General features: G+C 44.6%; 1 protein-coding gene across 1 annotated transcript in view; it reads left to right on the forward strand.

Annotated features, from left to right (window-relative positions):
- Window positions 1–22526, forward strand: part of LOC126100425 (two pore channel protein 1-like) — a 105221-nt gene that overhangs the window by 34939 nt on the left and 47756 nt on the right. Inside the window, exons 5-7 of the mRNA XM_049911029.1 lie at window positions 1381–1694; window positions 20781–20880; window positions 22006–22186. Coding sequence (XP_049766986.1) covers window positions 1381–1694; window positions 20781–20880; window positions 22006–22186 — 595 coding nt within the window. The remainder of the gene's footprint in view (window positions 1–1380; window positions 1695–20780; window positions 20881–22005; window positions 22187–22526) is intronic.

Consider the following 22526-nt stretch of genomic DNA (forward strand, 5'->3'; position numbering starts at 1 on the left):
ACACACACACACACACACACACACACACACACACAGGCACTTTTAATCATGCCTGTCTGCAACTTGACGTGTCTTCTTTACGATAAGTACCAATCTATCTTTTCCTTCATTGTTAATATTCCTACCTGGATTTTCCATTGTTTGAGTAGTCAAAAACTCGTAAAAGAAGATTTAAATAGTTACTAGGATTTTTAAAAATGTCCTTCCTTGGAACTGATACAAGAGAGAGAGAGAGAGAGAGAGAGAGAGAGAGAGAGAGAGAGAGAGAGAGAGAGCACTGTAGTGCTGGGACGATGTAGCCAGTTGGAAGGAAATTTACTGAAAGTGCAGCAACAATTTCAATCTCATTTATGTAGACAGTTGATTGTATTACACCCAAGACTTTCCAGTGTCATATTAACAATTTTATTGCTGTTGTTCTTGCTTCTTATGTATTGTTTGCAGCTTAAATGTATTTGCATCAGTTTTTAATTTTAATTGGTCTGCATCTTTTTCATAAATCATTGACAAAATAAATAATATTTTCAAAATAAAAATTGACAGTGCAAACAAATATAGCTTTATAGGGAATCTGTCAGTTAGCAGCTTTGTGTACAAAAAGAGGGAAGTATGCAATATGATTTTTTTTTAACCACAATCTGTCATGAAACAGCTCTGGTAAACATTAAAATGATTTTAATAATAATTAAAAATAATTCTCCTTGATTACATCTTCATTAATATAAATAAATTTTTGAATGATTTTTCAAACGTGTTAGAAGTTAAGGCTCTGTATAGCACATGACAAGGTTGTATATGTACACCACATTTTTGTGGGGCTTTAAAGTGTGTGTGTGTGTGTGTGTGTGTGTGTGTGTGTGTGTGTGTGTGTGTGTTAGAGAGAGAGAGAGAGAGAGAGAGAGAGAGTGGGGGAGGGAGGGGGGGGGGGGCAGGCAGGTTTCAAAACTTAGCAAGATTATATTAAACTTAAGTTCCTGAGCACAATCCACCATTCCTCTGACCAAGCAAAATGGTGCCTTGGTTAGCACATTGGATGACACCAGTTCAGAATCTTATCCAATCATCCAGATTCATGTTTTCTCTGACTTCCCGGAGTTGCTCCAGGCAAATGTTGGGATGTTTCCCCTTGAAACAACACAGCTGATTTCCTTCCCTATCCTTGAAACAATCCGAGCTTGTGATCTTTATCTGATGGCATCAGTGTCAATGTAAAATTAAACCCCAATCTTCCTTCCATTCTTCCTTCCTTCCCTTAGTCCTTCATTCTACTACAGGTGAGTAATGGGATACACTCACTTTAGTATATTATTAACAAACTCCTAACAGTCATTTCACACTTTGGTACACAAGCACTGACATATATTTTCTTTTGTTTTCCAGTGTGTGACTTTGGGTATCATGTTTGTTGAAGCAGTGACAGTACTTGTACGCCAGTCATCACATTTTCGAGTCACGCGTGCCCTACGACCAATCTTTCTTGTTGATACTCGTCACTGCGGTGGTGTACGCCGATTCATACGTCAAATCCTGCAGTCATTGCCGCCAATCCTTGATATGCTTGGCCTACTATTGTTCTTTGTTACAACATATGCACTGCTTGGATATTTCTTGTTTTCTGATGATCCTCGTGATCAGCACTTTTCAACATTGCAGGACAGTTTTGTTAGCATGTTTGTCCTTCTGACAACAGCCAAGTAAGTAAATAATTTGTAATACCTCATGTAAAATAGTTTAAAGCAAATGAAATGTATAAAACCAAGATTTTCCAATTCATTAACTCTGTTGCATTAAAGTCTCTGAAATAAATTTTTTGAGATTTTGTACTAAATTCATATGAAACCAGTGACTACAAAATGATCATGTAAAACTGGACTTTGGTATACAATTCTGGTATCTGTTACAAGGTTAATGAATATTAAGTAAACTAGCATTAATGTGTGCTACAACAATCATATTGTGCAAAGTGTGCTTTTCAATGAATATTTTTTTTTGTTAATTGCCTTATTTGATGAAAAAAAAAGTACCCTTCATAATTTAGGCATAGGCTGTTGACTGCTGAATAATGATAACTGGTGGCACGTAATCGCTATGAAGTCAGTCAAGATTATTTTTGTTTTATAGACAATATCAATAGAGCTACTAGGCCAGATTTAGTGTGGACGCTGATGGAAAGCAGGGGGGGGGGGGGGGGAGACAGCTTTCTCTGTGTTTCATAGATTGCTGTGATATAATTTTCTTGAGGAAAAAAAAAATGCAGATATTTGTTTCCATCATAGTATTTTCCACTTCGTGTGCATAATTATTGAAAAGTAGCAGCTTGTCTTCAAACTTCATGTTTACTTGGCAGGAAAAGAATGTCTGAGCAGTTAAGAAATGCAGATTTTAACAGTAAATTTAAGAATGTGTGAGATGCCTGTATTTTAGTCAAATGTGTACAGTCAGTCAAAAAGTGTAGATGTTGCAAATCTACAAGCTTTAGTCTTCTCATATCTCACAAGTGCTTTGCTTTTGAGAAAAGAAGCTATACTGTGTAGACAACTCAGTGAGATTAGGTAGGGTGTTACAGTACAGGTAAAAAAAGAACACACCAAGGTTGGTACTCAGTGGCTTATAATCCAAAAGCATCCCTATAATAGATAGTTTTGTTTTGGAAGGGACTTATGACGTGATTGATAACTCATTGGGTAGTGAATGTCAGTGTACTCGGATTTACTAAAACTAGTGCAGAACTATTTCAATCATCTGGAATGCTCCTTGCTTATATCTTGTCTCATTCATCCATGTTTCATGGATATCGTGATGGAAGAGAATCTTTAACAGTATTGATTGAGCCAGGGCATAAATTTTCAGAAACCAATAGATGTTACAATACTTCCTGACTGCAATAACACATGATTAGCCCTTTTCTGTGTGAACCGTTTGATTCTTTTAATATTAGATAGTGCTACTTTAAGTTCCAGATCTTTTATTCTACATTTTAGTTGATAATTAACAAATATTGAGCCATAACTGTTTAAAAAAATTAATATATTTTCATTATTAACTACTGGTCATTGTTGTTGTTGTGGTCTTCAGTCCTGAGACTGGTTTGATGCAGCTCTCCATGCTACTCTATCCTGTGCAAGCTTCTTCATCTCCCAGTACCTACTGCAACCTACATCCTTCTGAATCTGCTTAGTGTATTCATCTCTTGGTCTCTCTCTACGATTTTTACCCTCCACGCTGCCCTCCAATGCTAAATTGGTGATCCCTTGATGCCTCAGAACATGTCCTACCAACCGATCCCTTCTTCTGGTCAAGTTGTGCCACAAACTTCTCTTCTCCCCAATCCTATTCAATACTTCCTCGTTAGTTATGTGATATACCCATCTAATCTTCAGCATTCTTCTGTAGCACCACATTTCGAAAGCTTCTATTCTCTTCTTGTTCAAACTATTTATCGTCCATGTTTAACTTCCATACATGGCTACACTCCATACAAATACTTTCAGAAATGACTTCCTGACACTTAAATCTATACTCGATGTTAACAAATTTCTCTTCTTCAGAAACATTTTCCTTGCCATTGCCAGTCTACATTTTATATCCTCTCTACTTCGACCATCATCAGTTATTTTGCTCCCCAAATAGCAAAACTCCTTTACTACTTTAAGTGACTCATTTCCTAATCTAATTCCCTCAGCATCACCCGACTTAATCCGACTACATTCCATTATCCTCGTTTTGCTTTTGTTGATGTTCATCTTATATCCTCCTTTCAAGACACTGTCCATTCCGTTCAACTGCTCTTCCAAGTCCTTTGCTGTCTCTGACAGAATTACAATGTCATCGGCGAACCTCAAAGTTTTTATTTCTTCTCCATGGATTTTAATACCTACTCCGAATTTTTCTTTTGTTTCCTGTACTGCTTGCTCAATATACAGATTGAATAACATCGGGGAGAGGCTACAACCCTGTCTTACTCCCTTCCCAACCAATGCTTCCCTTTCATGTCCCTCGACTCTTATAACTGCCATCTGGTTTCTGTACAAATTGTAAATAGCCTTTTGCTCCCTGTATTTTACCCCTGCCACCTCCAGAATTTGAAAGAGAGTATTCCAGTCGACATTGTCAAAAGCTTTCTCTAAGTCTACAAATGCTAGAAACGTAAGTTTGCCTTTCCTTATTCTTTCTTCTAAGATAAGTCGTAAGGTCAGTATTGCCTCACGCGTTCCAGTATTTCTACGGAATCCAAACTGATCTTCCCCGAGGTCGGCTTCTACTAGTTTTTCCATTCTTCTGTAAAGAATTCGTGTTAGTAATTTGCAGCTGTGGCTTATTAAACTGATTGTTCGGTAATTTTCACATCTGTCAACACCTGCTTTCTTTGGGATTGGAATAATTATATTCTTCTTGAAGTCTGAGGGTATTTCGCCTGTTTCATACATCTTGCTCACCAGATGGTAGAGTTTTGTCAGGACTGGCTCTCCCAAGGCCGTCAGTAGTTCCAATGGAATGTTGTCTACTCCGGGGGCCTTGTTTCGACTCAGGTCTTTCAGTGCTCTGTCAAACTCTTCACGTAGTATCGTATCTCCCATTTCATCTTCATCTACATCCTCTTCCATTTCCATAATATTGTCCTCAAGTACATCGCCCTTGTATAGATCCTCTATATACTCCTTCCACCTTTCTGCTTTCCCTTCTTTGCTTAGAACTGGGTTTCCATCTGAGCTCTTGATGTTCATACAAGTGGTTCTCTTATCTCCAAAGGTCTCTTTAATTTTCCTGTAGGCAGTATCTATCGTACCCCCTGTGAGATAAGCCTCTACATCCTTACATTTGTCCTCTAGCCATCCCTGCTTAGCCATTTTGCACTTCCTGTTGATCTCATTTTTGAAACGTTTGTATTCCTTTTTGCCTGCTCAATTTACTGCATTTTTATATTTTCTCCTTTCATCAATTAAATTCAATATTTCTTCTGTTACCCAAGGATTTCTACTAGCCCTCGTCTTTTTACCTACTTGATCCTCTGCTGCCTTCACTACTTCATCCCTCAAAGCTACCCATTCTTCTTCTACTGTATTTCTTTCCCCCATCCCTGTCAATTGTTCCCTTACGCTTTCCCTGAAACTCTGTACAACTTCTGGTTTAGTCAGTTTATCCAGATCCCATCTCCTTAAATTCCCACCTTTTTGCAGTTTCTTCAGTTTTAATCTACAGTTCATAAGCAACAGATTGTGGTCAGAGTCCACATCTGCCCCTGGAAATGTCTTACAATTTAAAACCTGGTTCCTAAATCTCTGTCTTACCATTATATAATCTATCTGAAATCTGTCAGTATCTCCAGGGTTCTTCCATGTATACAACCTTCTATCATGATTCTTAAACCAAGTGTTAGCTATGGTTAAGTTGTGCTCTGCGCAAAATTCCACCAGGCGGCTTCCTCTTTCATTTCTTAGCCCCAATCCATATTCATCTACTACGTTTCCTTCTCTCCCTTTTCCTACTACCGAATTCCAGTCACCCATGACTATTAAATTTTCATCACCCATCACTATCTGAATAATTTCTTTTATGTCGTCATACATTTCTTCAATTTCTTCGTCATCAGCAGAGCTAGTTGGCATATAAACTTGTACTACTGTAGTCCCCCCAGGGGCTCAGCATTCATTTGCTGCGTACGGGCTTGGCGACCCCGGGGTCCTGAGCTGGGGACTGGTCGGCGCCGCCACTTTCCTGTCACCATAACCCCCGGACATGCTTCAGCGACCACTGTATGGCACGGCGGTGGAATGTTGTGTGCTGCGGGGAATGGTAATCTTGGCTTGACCGCCTGGATTGCGAGGAAGGACAACCTCTATAAAAACCCCTCAATCTTCCAGTGTGCTCCGCGCCTGAGATGCATGGCTGTTGGGGTGGAACAGTCGCAAGCGGGCAACCTCTGGGGCACCTGCCGCACCCCAGTTGTATCAGGCTTACTCAGGCACGTGGGGCTCTGTCTGAGCGGACCTTTAGTTCCCTAGCTGCTCGTGGGACCACAATGGACCCTTCGACCTCTACATTTCCCCCTGCCAGTGGCTTGGGTGGGCCACTGGTAGGAAAACACACCCCATCGAAGAAGCGACTTCGTGCTGCGAGTCCTCCAGCGCCTGGTGTTGATCGAGATTTATCAGACTGTCGTAACAGAGCACATGCTGATAATCAGAATGTGTTTTTGATTATTAAACGGAAGGAGGGTAGCTTTGAGAGGGTTTCTCCCTTTTACATCCACAATGGTCTTGAGGGGATTGCAGAAACACTTAAATCTGTGAAGCGACTTCGCAGTGGGACTCTGTTAGTTGAGACTTCTAGTTCCCGTCAAGTCGCTTCTCTTAGAAAGCAACCTGTCTCGGAGAGTACGCTATCGAGGCCGAGCTCCACTCCACTCTGAACTATAGTAAGGGTGTTGTGACATGTAGGGACTTGGTGGATATCCCCACAGATGAGTTAAAATCTGAATGGGCTGATGACGGTATTGTTGACGTGCAGCATATTATGAAACGAGTCGATGGGAACCTAGTCAAATCTGACTCGTTTATTCTCACGTTCAGTTGCCCGAGACTCCCAGAGTATGTTAAACCGGGGTTCTTACGTTTGCCAGTAAGGCCATATTTCCCCAACCCAATGCGCTGTTTTAAATGTCAGCGCTTTGGGCATACTACGTTGGGGTGCAATGGGGTAGCCACTTGTGGTAAATGTGGTCAGCCTGCCCATGAAGGAGCCGATTGTTCATCGCCTGTGAAGTGCGTGAATTGCTCTGGGAGTCACCCTGTCTGGAGCCGGGTCTGCCCCATCTATCTCGAAGAATGGAAAATACAGGAGATTAAAACATCTAAGCGCATCCCCTATGGTGAGGCCAAGAAGCTCTTTAAGGCCATGCAACCTCCTGTGTTTACAACATCTTTCGCTTCCGCTCTGAAGAAACCGGTACCAATGGCCACTGTTGCTACACAAACGGAGGTTGCTAGTGTTAGCACTAATACCTGCATTTGCCAGTGCACTTGTGCTGCTGCGGTTGTTTTGCAACCTGCGGCTCTCCCTGCAACGTCGGACAAGGCTGTGGTTGCTGACATTGGGGTACTTCCTGCCTCTCCCCCTATGGCGCCTTCTGCCCAGGCGAGTAAAGCTCCTCCTGTAGACAAGGCTCTGCATTCTAAGCCCTCCCAAGACAAAGACGCCGAAGGTGAAGGTTTTGCTACCTGAGGAGACTAGTCAGGGTCGGTCCGATGACGTGGCCATCGTACTGTCTGACATCTCCCGTGGGTCGTCATCGGAGCTGATGGACATTGATGCCGACCGGGGGGCAATCTTCTCGCCCCAGGAATAAATCTCCGGTGGGTACGGGCTCTCCTCCGAAGCACAGAGGAAGTGTGACAGTTCAGCCACCCTAATCACTGGCTCCCATATTACAGTGGAACCTGAATGGGTTCAGGACGCATGTGGCCGAATTACAACTCCTTGTACGAGAGTGCCCTTTGTGCTTATGTCTCCAAGAGACACATTTTCGGGCCACTGATGCTCCTTCTTTACGGGGCTATGCCGTATATCGGAAAGATGATCTGACGGGGCAAAGGGTGGTGTTGCGGTTTTTGTTCGTGACATGCACCCCTCATCTGAGCTCCCTCTCGTTACAGACTTGCAAGCAGTTGCAGTTGACCTTCTTGTGGGTCGGAGGCTCACAGTCTGTTCAGTCTACTTACCATCTCAGGATGTGATAGACTCTGAGGCTCTCACAGACCTTATTAGCCAACTCCCCCGCCCATTTCTTCTGCTGGGGGACTTCAATGCTCATAATGTCTTATGGGGCTCTCTGACTACTTGCCCCAGGGGTCGCATTCTGGAAAGCCTCATGATGTCTGCAGAACTGTGCATCCTCAACTCTGGTGCTCCCACTCATTTCTGTACTGCTTCCGGGTCGTCATCGGCTATTGACCTTTCCTTTTGCTCTCCAGCACTCGCGGTTTCTGCTCTGTGGGAGGTTGTTGCTGACCTCCATTCTAGTGACCACTTCCCCCTTTGGATTCGCCTCCTGGATGAGGCTGTGGCATTATCAGTGCCGCCTCGGTGGCACCTCTGCAGAGCTGACTGGACATTTTTCAGCCAACTGGCTGTTTTGGAACACCGTGACAGCGACCACGAATGGGTAGACCATGTTACAGCCGTGATCTCCCATGCTGCTGAATTGTCCATTCCACGATCATCCGGTAATCCCAAGAGGCGTCCTGTCCCCTGGTGGACCACTGAGTGCCGCTCCGCCATCCGAGCCCGCTGTGCAGCTCTGCGCTGCTTCAAGTGCCGTCCCTCAGCTGACAATCTTGCGGCCTTTCGGGTGGCAAGGGCCAAAGCGCGGCGAGTGATTAAAGAGAGCAAACGACGGTCATGGCAAGTGTTCTTGAACTCCATCTCCCGCTCCACTAATTCTACGAAAGTATGGGAAGCCATCAGGAGGATTTCCGGGAAACGCAGCCAACTACCTGTCACGGCATTGCTGCATCAGGGATGTCTCCTCATGGCGCCAAGAGACATTGCCCAGACAATGGCCATGCATTTTGCGGAATCTACCGCCACTATTAACTGTGGTCCAGATTTCTGCCGCTACCGAACTGCCATCGAGAGGGGTCACTTGGACTTCCGGTCTCCAAATTCTGAACCCTACAACTGCCCCTTCACAATGTGAGAACTGGATTCGGCGCTGTCTGTGGCTCATGATACTGCGCCTGGTCATGATCAAATCCGGTACAGCATGCTGCAGCACTTGTTGCTGCCATCCAAGGAAGTTCTCCTGCATTGTTTTAATATGATATGGTTATCCGGCACATACCCTGACTCGTGGAGGGAGGCGATTTTGATTCCTCTCCTCAAACCGGGGAAGGACCGCACGCATCCCAGCAGTTATCGAAGTATTGCTTTGACGAGCTGTGTCGGGAAGACATTGGAACGCATGGTCAACCGTCGCCTGGTTTGGCTGCTCGAGACCAGGCAGCTCCTTAGCCCCTCTCAGTGTGGCTTTCGGAGATGTCGTTCGACTGTAGACAACTTGACCCTGCTGGAGGTGGCCATCCAGCAGGCCTTCCTACTTAACCAGCATTGTCTTGGTGTCTTCTTTGACATTCATAAGGCGTATGACACTACTTGGCGCCGCCATATCCTCAATCAACTCCATGAGTGGGGCTTTCGTGGCCGTCTCCCCATCTTCATTCAGTCCTTTCTTTCCCAACGCCTCTTTCGTTATAGGGTTGGTAATGTGCTGTCTGATTTGTATGTGCAGGAGAATGGTGTTCCTCAGGGAAGCGTTTTAAGTGTCACCCTCTTTGCCGTCGCCATTAACAGTATCGCGTCCACTATCCGGAGTCCTGTCCAATGCTCCTTGTTTGTGGACGATTTTGCTGTTTTCTGTTCTTCCTCCAGTCTTGTCACTGCTAGTCGGCAGTTGCAGCTTACGATACAGCGATTAGAGGCATGGACTGCGCAGACGGGTTTTACCTTTTCTGCAGACAAATGTGTATGTGTTCATTTTAATCGTTCTCGACATCTTTTTACCTCCCCTGAATTGCGTCTGAGGGGCACCATTCTTCCTTTTAGCGACACTGTGCGGTTCCTGGGCCTCACTTTTGATTCCAAGTTGTCGTGGTTGCCTCACATTTGGGATTCGTGCCAAGCATTTGCTTGAGTCCCTTGGTGTGGAGCGTGTGGCCCCCCAACGACAAGGTTTTACTCGCCTGCCTCCCTGGTTGCTCCAGAGGCCCAGCGTCCTTTTAGACTTGTCGGAGTACCGTAGGAGCTGCACTCCTGCGTTTGTTTTTATCTCCTTATTTTATGATATTTTAAACCAGCATCCCGACCATGTACCAGTATTTACGGATGGCTCTAAACAGGGGGACTCTGTTGGTTGTGCTGTTGTTTTCCCTGATCGAGTCGTCAAGGTACGGCTTCCTGCGGCGGTTACCATCTTTGATGCCGAATTGTTTGCGATCTTGCGAGCATTGGAGCAGATGAGGTGTGTTCCCAGTCTTAAGTTCCTCATCTGTTCTGACTCCCTGAGTGCCCTTCAGACCATGCAACACTTGTACCCAGCGGATACGGTCGTCCAGAACATCCATGATGCCCTCCTCCACCTGCAACGGCAAGGGAAGGAGGTTTCCTTCTGCTGGGTGCCAGGGCACGTGGGTATTAGGGGAAACGAACTGGCGGATGTGGCTGCCAAAGATGCCTGTTCCCTCCCTCACGTTGTTGGATGTGCCGTCCCCCTCCATGCCGCTACTTCCCTCCTGCGTTTTCGCGTTATGCGTCAGTGGGAAGAGGAGTGGCTGGCAGTCGGTGAAAATAAGCTGCGTCTGTTCAAGGCTACCATGCGGCCATGGCGTACGTCCTACCAGTCATGCAGGCGGGATGAGGTTCTCCTCACTCGCCTCCGCATCGGGCACAGTCCCTTAACGCATGGTTTTTTACTCCGGCGGGAGGACCCCCCAATCTGCAGTTCTTGTGGCGTCCAGATTACTGTCCGCCACGTTTTACTTGACTGTCTTTTATTCTATGACCAGAGGGCGGTGGTTTCTTTGCCACCGGATTTGCCCTGTATTTTACAAGATGACGCAATGACTGTAGTTAAGGTCTTACGGTTTTGTGTCCTGTCCAATTTGTTGCCTCGGATTTTAGGGAGAGGGTTATAATGTGCTGCTGGGTGACTGGCTCACCCAGGTTTTAGGTACGAGGTCAGCCAGTCACGATTACCTCCTTGTTTCCCTTCGGTTTCTGTTATCTTTTCCTTGTGTTTCCTTTCCATTTTAGTGTGTTCCTTCTCCTCTTGTTTTGCCTCTGTATGTGAGGATTTGGAACTGCGTCAGGTCTGTGTCTTTTAGCCGTTCTCCTTGTTCGCTGTTTGTCTTAGTCCCTTCACTGCATGTGTTCCTGTTTTTATGCGTTTGGGCGCTGATGACCATGCTGTTTAGCGCCCGTAAGCTTCAAACACACACACACACACACACACACACACACACTACTGTAGTAGGTGTAGGCTTCGTATCTATCTTGGCCACAATAATGCGTTCACTATGCTGTTTGTAGTAGCTTACCCGCATTCCTATTTTCCTATTCATTATTAAACCTACTCCTGCGTTACCCCTATTTGATTTTGTGTTTATCACCCTGTAGTCACCTGACCAGAAGTCTAGTTCCTCCTGCCACCGAACTTCACTAATTCCCACTATATCTAACTTTAACCTACCCATTTCCCTTTTTAAATTTTCTAACCTACCTGTCCGATTAAGTGATCTGACATTCCACGCTCCGATCCCTAGAATGCCAGTTTCCTTTCTCCTGATAACGACATCCTCTTGAGTAGTCCCCGCCCGGAGATCCGAATGGGGGACTATTTTACCTCCGGAATATTTTACCCAAGAGGGCGCCATCATCATTTAATCATACAGTAAAGCTGCATGCCATCGGGAAAAATTACGGCCGTAGTTTCCCCTTGCTTTCAGCCGTTCGCAGTACCAGCACAGCAAGGCTGTTTTGGTTATTGTTACAAGGCCAGATCAGTCAATCATCCAGACTGTTGCCCCTGCAACTGCTGAAAAGGCTGCTGCCCCTCTTCAGGAACCACACGTTTGTCTGGCCTCTCAACAGATACCCCTCCGTTGTGGTTGTACCTACGGTACGGCTATCTGTATCGCTGAGGCACGCAAGCCTCCCCACCAACGGCAAGGTCCATGGTTCATGGGGGGAGGTCATGTGGAAATACGGCCATCCTGATTTCGGTTTTCCGTTATTTCCCTAAATCGCTCGAGGCAAATGCCGGGATGGTTCCTATCAAAGGGCACGGCCGTCTTCCTTCCCCGTCCTTCTCTAATCCGATGAGACCGATGACCTCGCTGTCTGGTCTCCTTCCCCCAAACAACCAACCAACCATGTGAAAATAGATAAAAATATGACATAGGCTTGTGATATGCCATATTGTTAAATTTATCTTTATTAACAATTATGTTTCAGTATATTCTAATTAACATTGATATGCATTAATAAATATGGAATTTAAATAAATGTTATAAAGAGTGAGGTTCGAACCAGCAACTTAATGATTATAAAACTTTATGTTAGGCACTCAGATACTAACAAATATGTTGCTATGTTACAAATGATGATTTATTTATTTTATGTAAGATTTCTTTATGAGTGAAATTTTGCTTTACTTTGGGGGTAAGTAGTGAGGAAATGATGCAGAATCCCGCATCAGGAAGACCTAAGGTGTAGAAAAGGAAAATCAACAATGAAATGCTAACAGTTGATAACTGATTACTATCACCATGCAGCAGTGGTGCTCAGTCATTTTTGGCATTCTGGTTATTCTTCATGTTTTACTGTCCTTGTTAATACATATAGTTTATAAATCACTGTCAAATGCATAGAGAACTTTTTCCCTGCTCTGTATATGGGTCATTACTTATTAATGTGCAAGTGGAAACTGATTAAAATATTATGAAAAGGAAAGTTGCTACTCACTATATAGCAGAGATTCTGAGTCGCAGATAGGCACAAAAAAAAGCTTTTGGCCATTAAAGCCTTCATCAACAAAACACACACACACACACACACACACACACACACACACACACACACACACAGGGTGAATCAAAAGTCCTTGGACACCTTCATAAGTTGGAAGATTAAAGGGAAAATTGAAATGTGATGATGGGAACATAGGTTTGATGTGGGGCCGCAACTTTTGGAGTGAACGTCAATCATGGCCGCCATCTTGAAATCCACCATTTTGGATTGAAGTCTTTTTTTTCTTTTTTTTAAATGGGAAGGGGGGGTGTACGACACATCAAATGACACTCGCTTGAGCTCTGGAATTGAGTGGTGTAATTTGTTTTTATCTATCTAGTACAGTTTAGAGGTTATTAATGTTCAAAGTTGGGAAATTACCTTCATACTGACTGCTACAACACGTGTTCTACGTGTTGTCCATCCTGCACAATGCACAACTGTAGTCGCCGCAACAACTCTGACTACACACGGAGGAGAGTGCCTCCTGCAATTTGGTCACAGGCATGTTGTATGCGTTCCCTGAGGTGTCTCAATTCACTGATGCTTTCAGCATACACTATCTGGTTAAGATGTCCCCATAGATAAAAATCAAGGGGTATTAAGTCAGGGGATCTAGGCGGCCACTCCACGGGACCACGGCAACCAGTCCACTTCCCTGGCAGTTGTTCCTCCAACCATTAACGGACACCAATGCCAAAGTGTGGAGGGGCTCCATCATGCTGAAAATAAGACGGGAAAATGCCGTCATCTTCAGTGTGGAAGGGAACACAAGGTCCTGCAGCAGCATCAGATACTGTTGTGCAGTTAAGGTGTTGTAAATGAAAAATGGCCCAACGATGCGGGTGTCCCATATGCCACACCACACCATCACCTTCGCTGGACTATGTTCTCGAAATGGGGCAACCCAGTTCGGATTTGCATTGCTCCAGTATCGACAATTAAGTTGATTAACCTCCCCATCAAAGTTAAATACGCCTCATTCCTGAACGGTATGCCCTTGGCAAACGAAGGATCCAGTTCGTGTTGTTCAGTAGCCCACTGGCAGAATTCCAACCAACGATCAGGGTCATCCTCGTTAAGTTGACGTTGCATCTGCTGCTTTTAAGAATGCCACTTATTGGTGTGCAATATCCGGTCAACGGAGGTTTGGCTTATTCCACATGCTAGGGCCACACAATGGGTACTTCATTTAGGACTTTTCACAAACGACACAACAACCGCAGTTGCAGTTTTCGCATTGGTGGCAGTCCGTGGTCACCCACTACATGTCCTATCATGAACAGATCCCATCTCCCGGAATGTGGTGATCACGTGAACCACCGTGCTGTGCAATACCGGTTCTCTGTCTGGGTACCTTCTGTTTTAGTCAGCTGCAATTGTTTGGCAGCTGCGTTCTCCTGATATAAGTATGATTTCGATCTTCTGTTCATGTGTCAGACCCATTTTAGATCACCTGGAACAAAGAGAGACACGAGTTGGTATCAAGGTAACTTTGAACATTAATAACTTCTAAACTGTACAAGATAGACAAAAACAAATTACACCACTCAATTCCAGAGCTCAAGAGAGTGTTATTTGATGTTATACACCCTCTTCCCATAAAAAAAAGACTTGAATCCAAAATGGCGGGTTTCAAGGTGGCGGCCATGAGTGACATACACTCCAAAAGTTGCGGCTCCAAGTCAAACCTATGTTCCCATCATCACATTTCAATTTTCCCTTTAATCTTCCAACTTATGCAGGGGTTGAAGGACTTCTGACTCACCCTGTGTGTGTGTGTGTGTGTGTGTGTGTGTGTGTGTGTGTGTGTGTGTGTGTAGACACACACACACACACACACACACACACACACACACACACACACAAATAAATGCAACTGAAACCACACTGCAAGCAGCAGTACCAGTACATAATGGGAGTGGCAACTGGGTGGAGGTAAGGAGGGGGGATAGTATGGTGAGGGTGGCGACAGTGAAGTGCTGCAGGTTAGAGGGAGGGCAGGTGAGAGGGGGGGGGGGGGGAAGGGGGAGAGGAAGTAGCGGAAAAGGAGAAAGACTGAGTGCAATGGTGGAATGAGCGCTGTGTAGTGCTGGAATGAGAACAGGAATGGGGCTGGATGGGTGACGACAGTGACTAATGGAGGTTGAAACAAGGAGGATTACAGGAACATAGGATGTATTGCAGGGAAAGTTCCAACCTGCACAATTCGGGAAAGTTGGTGTTGGTAGGAAGGATCCATATTGCACAGGTTATGAAGCAATCATGGAAATGAAGGATGTCGTGTCTGGCAGCTTGTTCAGCCACAGCAGGCTGGTCCATTTATTTCTTGGCAATAGTTTGTTGGTGGCCATTCATGTGGGCAGACAGCTTGTTTGTTGACATGTCCACCAGGACAATGGTTTTAGCTTAGCTTGTAGGTCACATGACTTGTTCATGACCGGCCTGGAGTAGGAGGTCGTGGGAGGGTGTATGGGACAGGTCTTGTATCTAGGTCTACTACAGGGATATGAGCCATTAGGTAAGGGGTTGGGAGCAGAGGTTGTGTAAGGATGGATGAGTATATTGTGTAGATTTGGTGGATGGCAGAATACCACTGTGTGAGTGTGAGGGGAGGGGGGGGGGTGGGAAGAACAGGACAGTGGGCAGGACATTTCTCATTTCAGGGCATGACGAGAAGTAGTCAAAACGATGGCAGAGAATGTAATTCAGTTGCTCCAGTCCTTGGTGATACTGAGTTAAGAGGGGAACGTTCCTTTGTGGCTGGACAGTGGGACTTTGGGAGGTGGTGGGAGACTAGAAAGATAAGGCATGGGAGATTCAGTTTTGTACAAGGTTGGGAGGATAATTACGGTCTGTGAAGGTTTCATCGAGACCTTCGGTATATTCTGAGAGGGACCACTCGTCACTGCAGATGCGACGACCATGGGTGGCTAGGCTGCAAGTAAGGGACTTCTTGGTATGGAACAGGTAGCAGCTTTCGAAGTGGAGGAATTGCTCATGGTTAGTAGGTTTAATATGGACAAAGGTACTGATGTAGCCATCTTTGAAGTGGAGATCAACATCTAGGAAGGTGACTTGTTGGGCTGAGTAGGATCAGGTGAAGCAAATGGGGGAGAATTTGTTGAGGTTCTGGAGGAATGTGGATAGGGTGCCCTCACCCTTGATCCAGATCACAAAGATGTCATCAGTGAATCTGGGGGGTGGGGGGTTAGGATTTTGGGTTTTTAGGAAGGATTCCTCTAGATGGCCCATGAATAGGTTGGCATAGGATGGTGTCGTGCAGGTACCCATACCCAATCCCAGATTTGTTTGTAGGTAATTCTTTCTAAGGAAAAGTAATTGTGGGTATGGATATAGTTGGTCATGGCGACTAGGAAGGAGGTTGTTGGTTTGGAATCCATCGAGTGTTGGGAAAGGTGGTGTTAAATAGTGGTAAAGCAATGGGCATAAGGAATTTTAGTGTAAGGGGGGTGGCATCAATAGTGACAAGCAGGGCACCGTGGGGTAAAGGGACAGTACCTATTATATTGGAGGGTAGGTTCCAGGTAATATGTTGAAGGTGTTGGTCTAAGAGAGCAGAGATTCTCTCAGTGGGGGCACAGTAACCGGCCCCAATGGCGCATCCGGGGTGGCTAGGTTTATGGGCTTTAGGAAGCATGTCGAAGATAGGAGTGTGAGGAGTGGTGGGGGTGAGCACAGAGGTGGACTCCGGGGAGAGGTTCTGTGATGGGCCTAAGGATTTGAGTAGCGACTGGAGATCCTGTTGGATTTCTGGAATGGGGCCACTGTGGCAAGGTTTGTAGGTGGAAGTATCTGACAGCTAGCAGAGTCCTTCTGTCAGGTAAACCTTGTGGCTCAAAACAGTGGTGGAGCCTTTGTCCACAGGTAGGATTATAAAGTCGGGATCAGTTTCTAGATGGTGGACTGTGGTTCTTTCTGCAGATGTAAGGTTAGTTTGCATATTGAGGGTTTTGGGGAATGATGGTGATGTGATGTAGGTGAGGTTTGAGGTTAAGAAATTCTGGAAAGTTAACAGGGGATGATTTGTGGGCAGTGTGTGTGGACTACGGTTGGATGGTGGATTGAACTGAGTTAGGCAGGGTTCAGTATTGGTCTTTGGTTGAGTCAGATTGGTAGGGTTGGAGGTGGAAAAAATGTTTCCAGTGTAGGGACTGGGAGAAGGAGAGAAAGCCTGCATGATTGAATTTTGGAGTGGAGTAAAAGGTGAGCCCTTTGGAAAGGAGTGACATTTCATGGGGCTAAGGATTCTGGAGGAAAGGTTCATGACTGTGTTACAGGTCTGCTTGGGTTCTGGATTTTGTGTGGTGGTGGGAGGGAGTTTTGGAGGGTGGGGTAAGTGTAGAAGGTCTGTGAGACACGGTTTGTCAGCTATGAGGGGACATGGAGAAGGTTTGGAGGTTGTTGTAGATGTGGTGGGCAGTGGCACTCCAAGGCGGGAGTGGGAAGTGAGCTGAATGGAGAGCTTTTGGAGGTGGCATCATGCATGTCACTCAAGCTCCTGCAGGGCAAGAATTTCAATGAATGTTATGGTTTCCAGACATTTGGGATTGCTTAGCAGGAGAATTTTGCAGATGGGGAGAAGATACTGTAAGGAGATTTGGGCTTGGTTGATGTGGTTTTGCTGTAGTATGTTGGTGAGGGCTAAGGATTGGTGGAATCTCAACAGGTGGAGGTCACTGTGGAAGGAGGGGTGGCAACTAGAGATGGGTAATTTGATGCTAAGACCATTTGGGGGGATTTCATGACCCAAGAAACAGCGCAGGAACAGTAGGTGGGACTGAGATCTGGCTAGGGATATGGAAACTTTTCTGTATTGATGCAGATGGAAGGAGCAAGGATCCATGGTGGTGGGAAAAATGTGAAAAATCACATTAATAACGTTGAATTATATCCGAAAAATTTTGCAAAAATACACGCAAATACGTGTGTAAATTCATGAAAAGGAAGCAAAAGGGAGAAACAAGAAGAAAGCTGGATTCAACAATAGCAAAACGCAAAAACTCACTAAAATTGGCGAGTAGACCCAAGGATCAAAGTAAAGAATAAATATAAAAAAATATATACTACTGTGGGTAGCAGGTCTGAGGGTGGATAAGTGTAGAGAAGGGGGACAGCAGATGTGACTGGATGAGGTGGTATTATTGGGTGTGAACTGGGATAGACCGGAGAAAGAGTAGGGGGTGGGGAGGGGTTCGTGGGATGAGATATAAGATTATATGGCACTGGAAAGGTGCAGGAAATAGCACACGAAAATACGGGAGATTGATGCAGGGAGAGTGATCAATTGGAAATATCAGTCCTTTCCAAAGGCCTCACCTTTTGCCCCACTCCCAAATTCAGTTGTGCAAGACTTGTTAAAGACCTTCCATCCTTCTCTTGGTCCCTACAGTGGAAACACTTTTTCGCCTCCAGCCCTATCAATCTGACTCAACCAGAGATCAATATTGAACTGTGCCTAACTCAGTTCAATCATCAATCCAACTGTGATTCACCCCCACTGCCCCAGATCACCCCCTGCTAACTTTCCAGAATTTCTTTACCTCAAACCTCGCCTCAGCAACATTCTCCAAATCCCTCAACATGCAGTCTGACCTTACATCTGCAAAAAGAACCACAGTCCATCATCTAAAAACTGATCCCGACCTGCGGACAAATGCTCCACTACTGTTGTTTTGAACCACAAGGATTACCTGGCAGAATGACTCCGCCAGCTATCAGATACTTCCACCTACAAACATTGCCACAGTGACCCCATTCCAGAAATCCAGCAGGATCTCCAGTCACTACTTAAATCCTTAAAGTCCAACCCAGAGCATCTCCTTGGAGTCCATCTCTCTACTTACTCCTACCACTCGCTGCACCCCAACTTTCTACATGTTTCCTTAAGTTCATAAACCTAAACATCCCAGATGCCCCATAGTGGCCAATTACTGTTCCCCCCACTGAGAGAATCCCAGCTCTGTAGACAAGCACCTTAAACCTACTACTCAGAACATACCCTCCTATATAAAAGATACCAACCATTTCCTCCACCAACTCTCCACAGTGCCCATCCCTTTACCACACGGTGCCCTGCTCATCACTACTGGTGGCACCACCCTGTACACTAACATCTGTAATGCCCATGGCGTTACTGCTATTGAACACTACCTTTCCCAATGTGTGACAGATTCCAAAACAACCACCTTCATCCTAGACGCCATGACCGACTATATCCTCACCCACAATTACTTCTCCTTCTAAGGAATTACCTACAAACAAATCCGAGGTACTGCTATGGGCACCTGCGTGGCACTATCCTATGCAAACCTATCATAGACCATCTAGAGAAATCCTTCCTAAAAACCTGAAATCCTAAACCCTCACCTGGTACAGATTCATTGATGACATCTTTGTGATCTGGATCAAGGATGAGGACACCCTATTCACAATCCTCCAGAACCTCAACAACGTCTCCCCATTTGCTTTACCTGGTCCAGATCAATCCAACAAGTCACCTTCCTGGATGTTGACCTCCACCTCGAAGAAGGCTGCATCAGTACCTCCATCCACATCAAACATACTAACCACGAGCAATACCTCCAATTCGACAGCTGCCACCCATTCCATACCAAGAAGTCCCTTTTGTACATCCTAGCCACCCATGGTCGTCGCATCTGCAGTGACAAGTGATCCCTTCCAAAATATACCAAGGGTCTGACTGAAGCCTTCACAGGCAGTAATTATCCTCCCAATCTTATACAAAAACAAATCTCCTGTGCCTTATCTTTCCATTCTCCCATCACCTCCCAAAGTCCCATCATCTGACCACAGAGGAGCATTTACCTCGTAACTCAGTTAAATTCTCTGCCAGGTTTTGACTATCTCTCGTCGTGCCCTGAAATGAGAAATGCCCTGCCCACTATCCTTTCCACCCCTCCCACAGTGGTATTCTGCTGTCCACCCAACATACACAGTAGACCTAGATGCAATACCTGTCCCGTGCACCCTTCCATCACCACCTACTCCATTCTGGTAATGAACATCACCTATCCCATCAAAGGCAGGGCTACGTGTGAAACCAGTCATGTGATGTACAAGCTAAGCTACAACCACTGTGCTGCATTCTATGTGGGCATGAAAACCAACACGCTGTCTGTCTGCATGAATGGCCACCAACAAACCACAGTCAAGAAACAAATGGCCCAGCCTGTTGCTGAACTCGCTGCCAAAAACGACATCCTTCATTTCAATCTTGCTTCACAATCTGTACCATATGGATCCTTCCCACCAACACCAGCTTTTCTGAATTTTGCAAGTGATAACTTACCCTGCAATACATCCTATGTTCTCGTAATCCTCGTGGCCTCAATCTTTGTTAGTCACTGTCCTCACCCATCCAGCCCCTTCCCTGTTCCCATTCCAGCACTACACAGTCGTCATTCCACCGCAGCACCTAGTCTTTTTATTTATCTCCTTTTCCGCTACTTTTCCCCCTCCCCCCCTGCCCATCTCTCCCCTTCCCTGCATGTAACCCGCAGCACTTCACTGTCTGCCACCCCCACCATAGTACCCACACCCTCCCCACCCCAGCCTCCTCCTTACCCCCACCCAGTCGCCACTCCCATCATGCACTGGTGCTGCTGCTCGCAGAGTGGTTTCAGTTGCTTGAGACTGCAGTCCCGTGTGTGTGTGTGTGTGTGTGTGTGTGTGTGCGTGCACGTCAGTTGTTGTTGAAGGCCTTAATGGCGAAAAGCTTTTTGTTGTGCCTATCTGTGACTTAGCATCTCCACTGTATGGTGAGTAGCAACTTTCCTTTTCATAATATCATTCCATTCCATTTTGGATTTTCCATAGTTGGAAACTGATTACTGTAGACAGTAGTGTGTTCCAGCTAGTAAGGCATTTTGTTATGCAACTGAGCTTTGTTGCAATTTTATCCTCATTTTTCTGTGTTAACCAACTGTATTTGGTGCAGAAATTAATATACTCATATTATAGACCACCACCTGTCGGAAAGTGATAGTGCTTGTGCGTTAGAAGCTAGTATGTGATCTAACGAAGTACCTTAAGATAATTGTCTTGTAGAAATATGTGTAGGCAGCAACCATATACTAACATAAGAACAGTGGAAATTTTGAAATCTTCAGCATAGACAAAAGTAGTCATAATTTAACAAATATATCAAAATTTGTACAGTTAAATCTTTGTATTAGTTTTCCAGATGTGATGATGCCAGCATACTCCAGATCCATGATGTTCTGCATTTTCTTCATCTCATACCTATGCATAGTGCTCTATGTGTTGATGAATTTGGTTAGTATACCATTAGTTGTGATACATACATCCGTAATTATCTTGCATGATTCTCTTTTGGAATGAACACCATTTATTCTCAATTAAATTCAAAAGATTGTGTGAGTGTTGTGTGTGTGTGTGTGTGTGTGTGTGTGTGTGTGTGTGTGTGTGTGTGTTTGTTTCTGTTTTAAGGCTTCTTTTGAGATAGGCCCACAGCATGCATTAGGTCAGTGAGTAAAATATTCAGTATTTTCCTGTTTTATGCAGCACAATGATTTTATTAGCTTGTTATTTACACATGATGAGTCTCGTTTTGTCAGTTTGCAGTTTTCAATTAATCTTTATTTTACCTAATATAGGGTCATGGAGAGCCTGTTGAGGTTGTTTCTCAGTTTCTGTGCTGTTGAGGCTTGTCAGAGCCTTCTGTATTGTGTGCACCTTTTTATTTGCACTAATGTTTGTTTGACAGGTCAGTCCACTCCAGTCCAGTGTACATGTATCATTGGAGTGGACCATACTGTCAAACGAGAATAAGAGCAAATGAACATGTGCACACGATATATTAAGTTCTGACAAGCCTCAGCAGCATGGAAGCTGAGAAACAATGTCAACAGACACTCCAAGAACGAAGTTGCACCACACAAAAACAATTACTTGAAAACAACAAACTGCTGGAATGATACTTGTATGTAAATAAAGTGCTAATAAAATCATTGTGCAGTGGAAAACAGAAAAATATTTAATCTGTTTTTGTTAAAGCATGAGTGTTTAGCACACATTTTGCAGTCCATTTCTTTTCATTCATTGTGGACAATTTACTGTGCGACTCTGGTTATTATAACTGAGCTTAAATACACTATACACCATTAGAAAGAGGAGATACATTCTTTATTCTTTTGATGAATTTTTTGGCATGCAAATGAGAATAAGTTAAAGCTAAATATAACAAGTTTAAAGAATTTGTATATTTCACTATTTATTGATGAATTATAATGTCCAATGACTTGATCCTTTTTGTTATGTAGCCTGTTTGTCTTTTACCTTTCGTGATAAGGCATTGAAATTAGTATGGCAATTGGAGTTAATGTTATGTAATAAGCTCCTAACTTCTAAATAAAGACACATGTTCAATGCCATACACAGATGCTTGCTGTGGTTTACGAAACATTTACTCGTGTTGAACGGGAGAAGTTCCGCAAGTTGCTGTTACACAAGCGCAAGGCTTGCCAGCATGCATTCCGCCTGCTGGTCGCTAAGCAGAACCCTCATCGTATGAGATTCAGACAATTTGAGGGACTCATGCGCTACTACGCTCCCAAAAAGAGTGAGAAATTACTCCTTTTTAGGTCTTTCTGTAATTCTGCTGCATGTGCAAGATGCATGAATATGTTATCCCTAATGCTTTTGCCACCATTTGTTGTAACATTTCTGTGTATTGCTGTAGTTTGGGAAAACATTTAAAGCACTGCTTTGGGCTGCTAAAGGCAACGTGTTAAGAAATTTAATGCACTTGTACATTAACTTAACAGCATCCTAACAAAAATACATTTGTAATCGTACGTATAGTTCTTCATGTTTCTTTGCTCTGGACTTTCAGAGTTTTCTTTGTTATATGTTGTTCTTCACTGTGTGCACTTACTTCCTGCTTTTCCAAACCCCACAGC

Source organism: Schistocerca cancellata, chromosome 9, assembly GCF_023864275.1.
Source record: "Schistocerca cancellata isolate TAMUIC-IGC-003103 chromosome 9, iqSchCanc2.1, whole genome shotgun sequence".
NCBI lineage: Eukaryota > Metazoa > Arthropoda > Insecta > Orthoptera > Acrididae > Schistocerca > Schistocerca cancellata.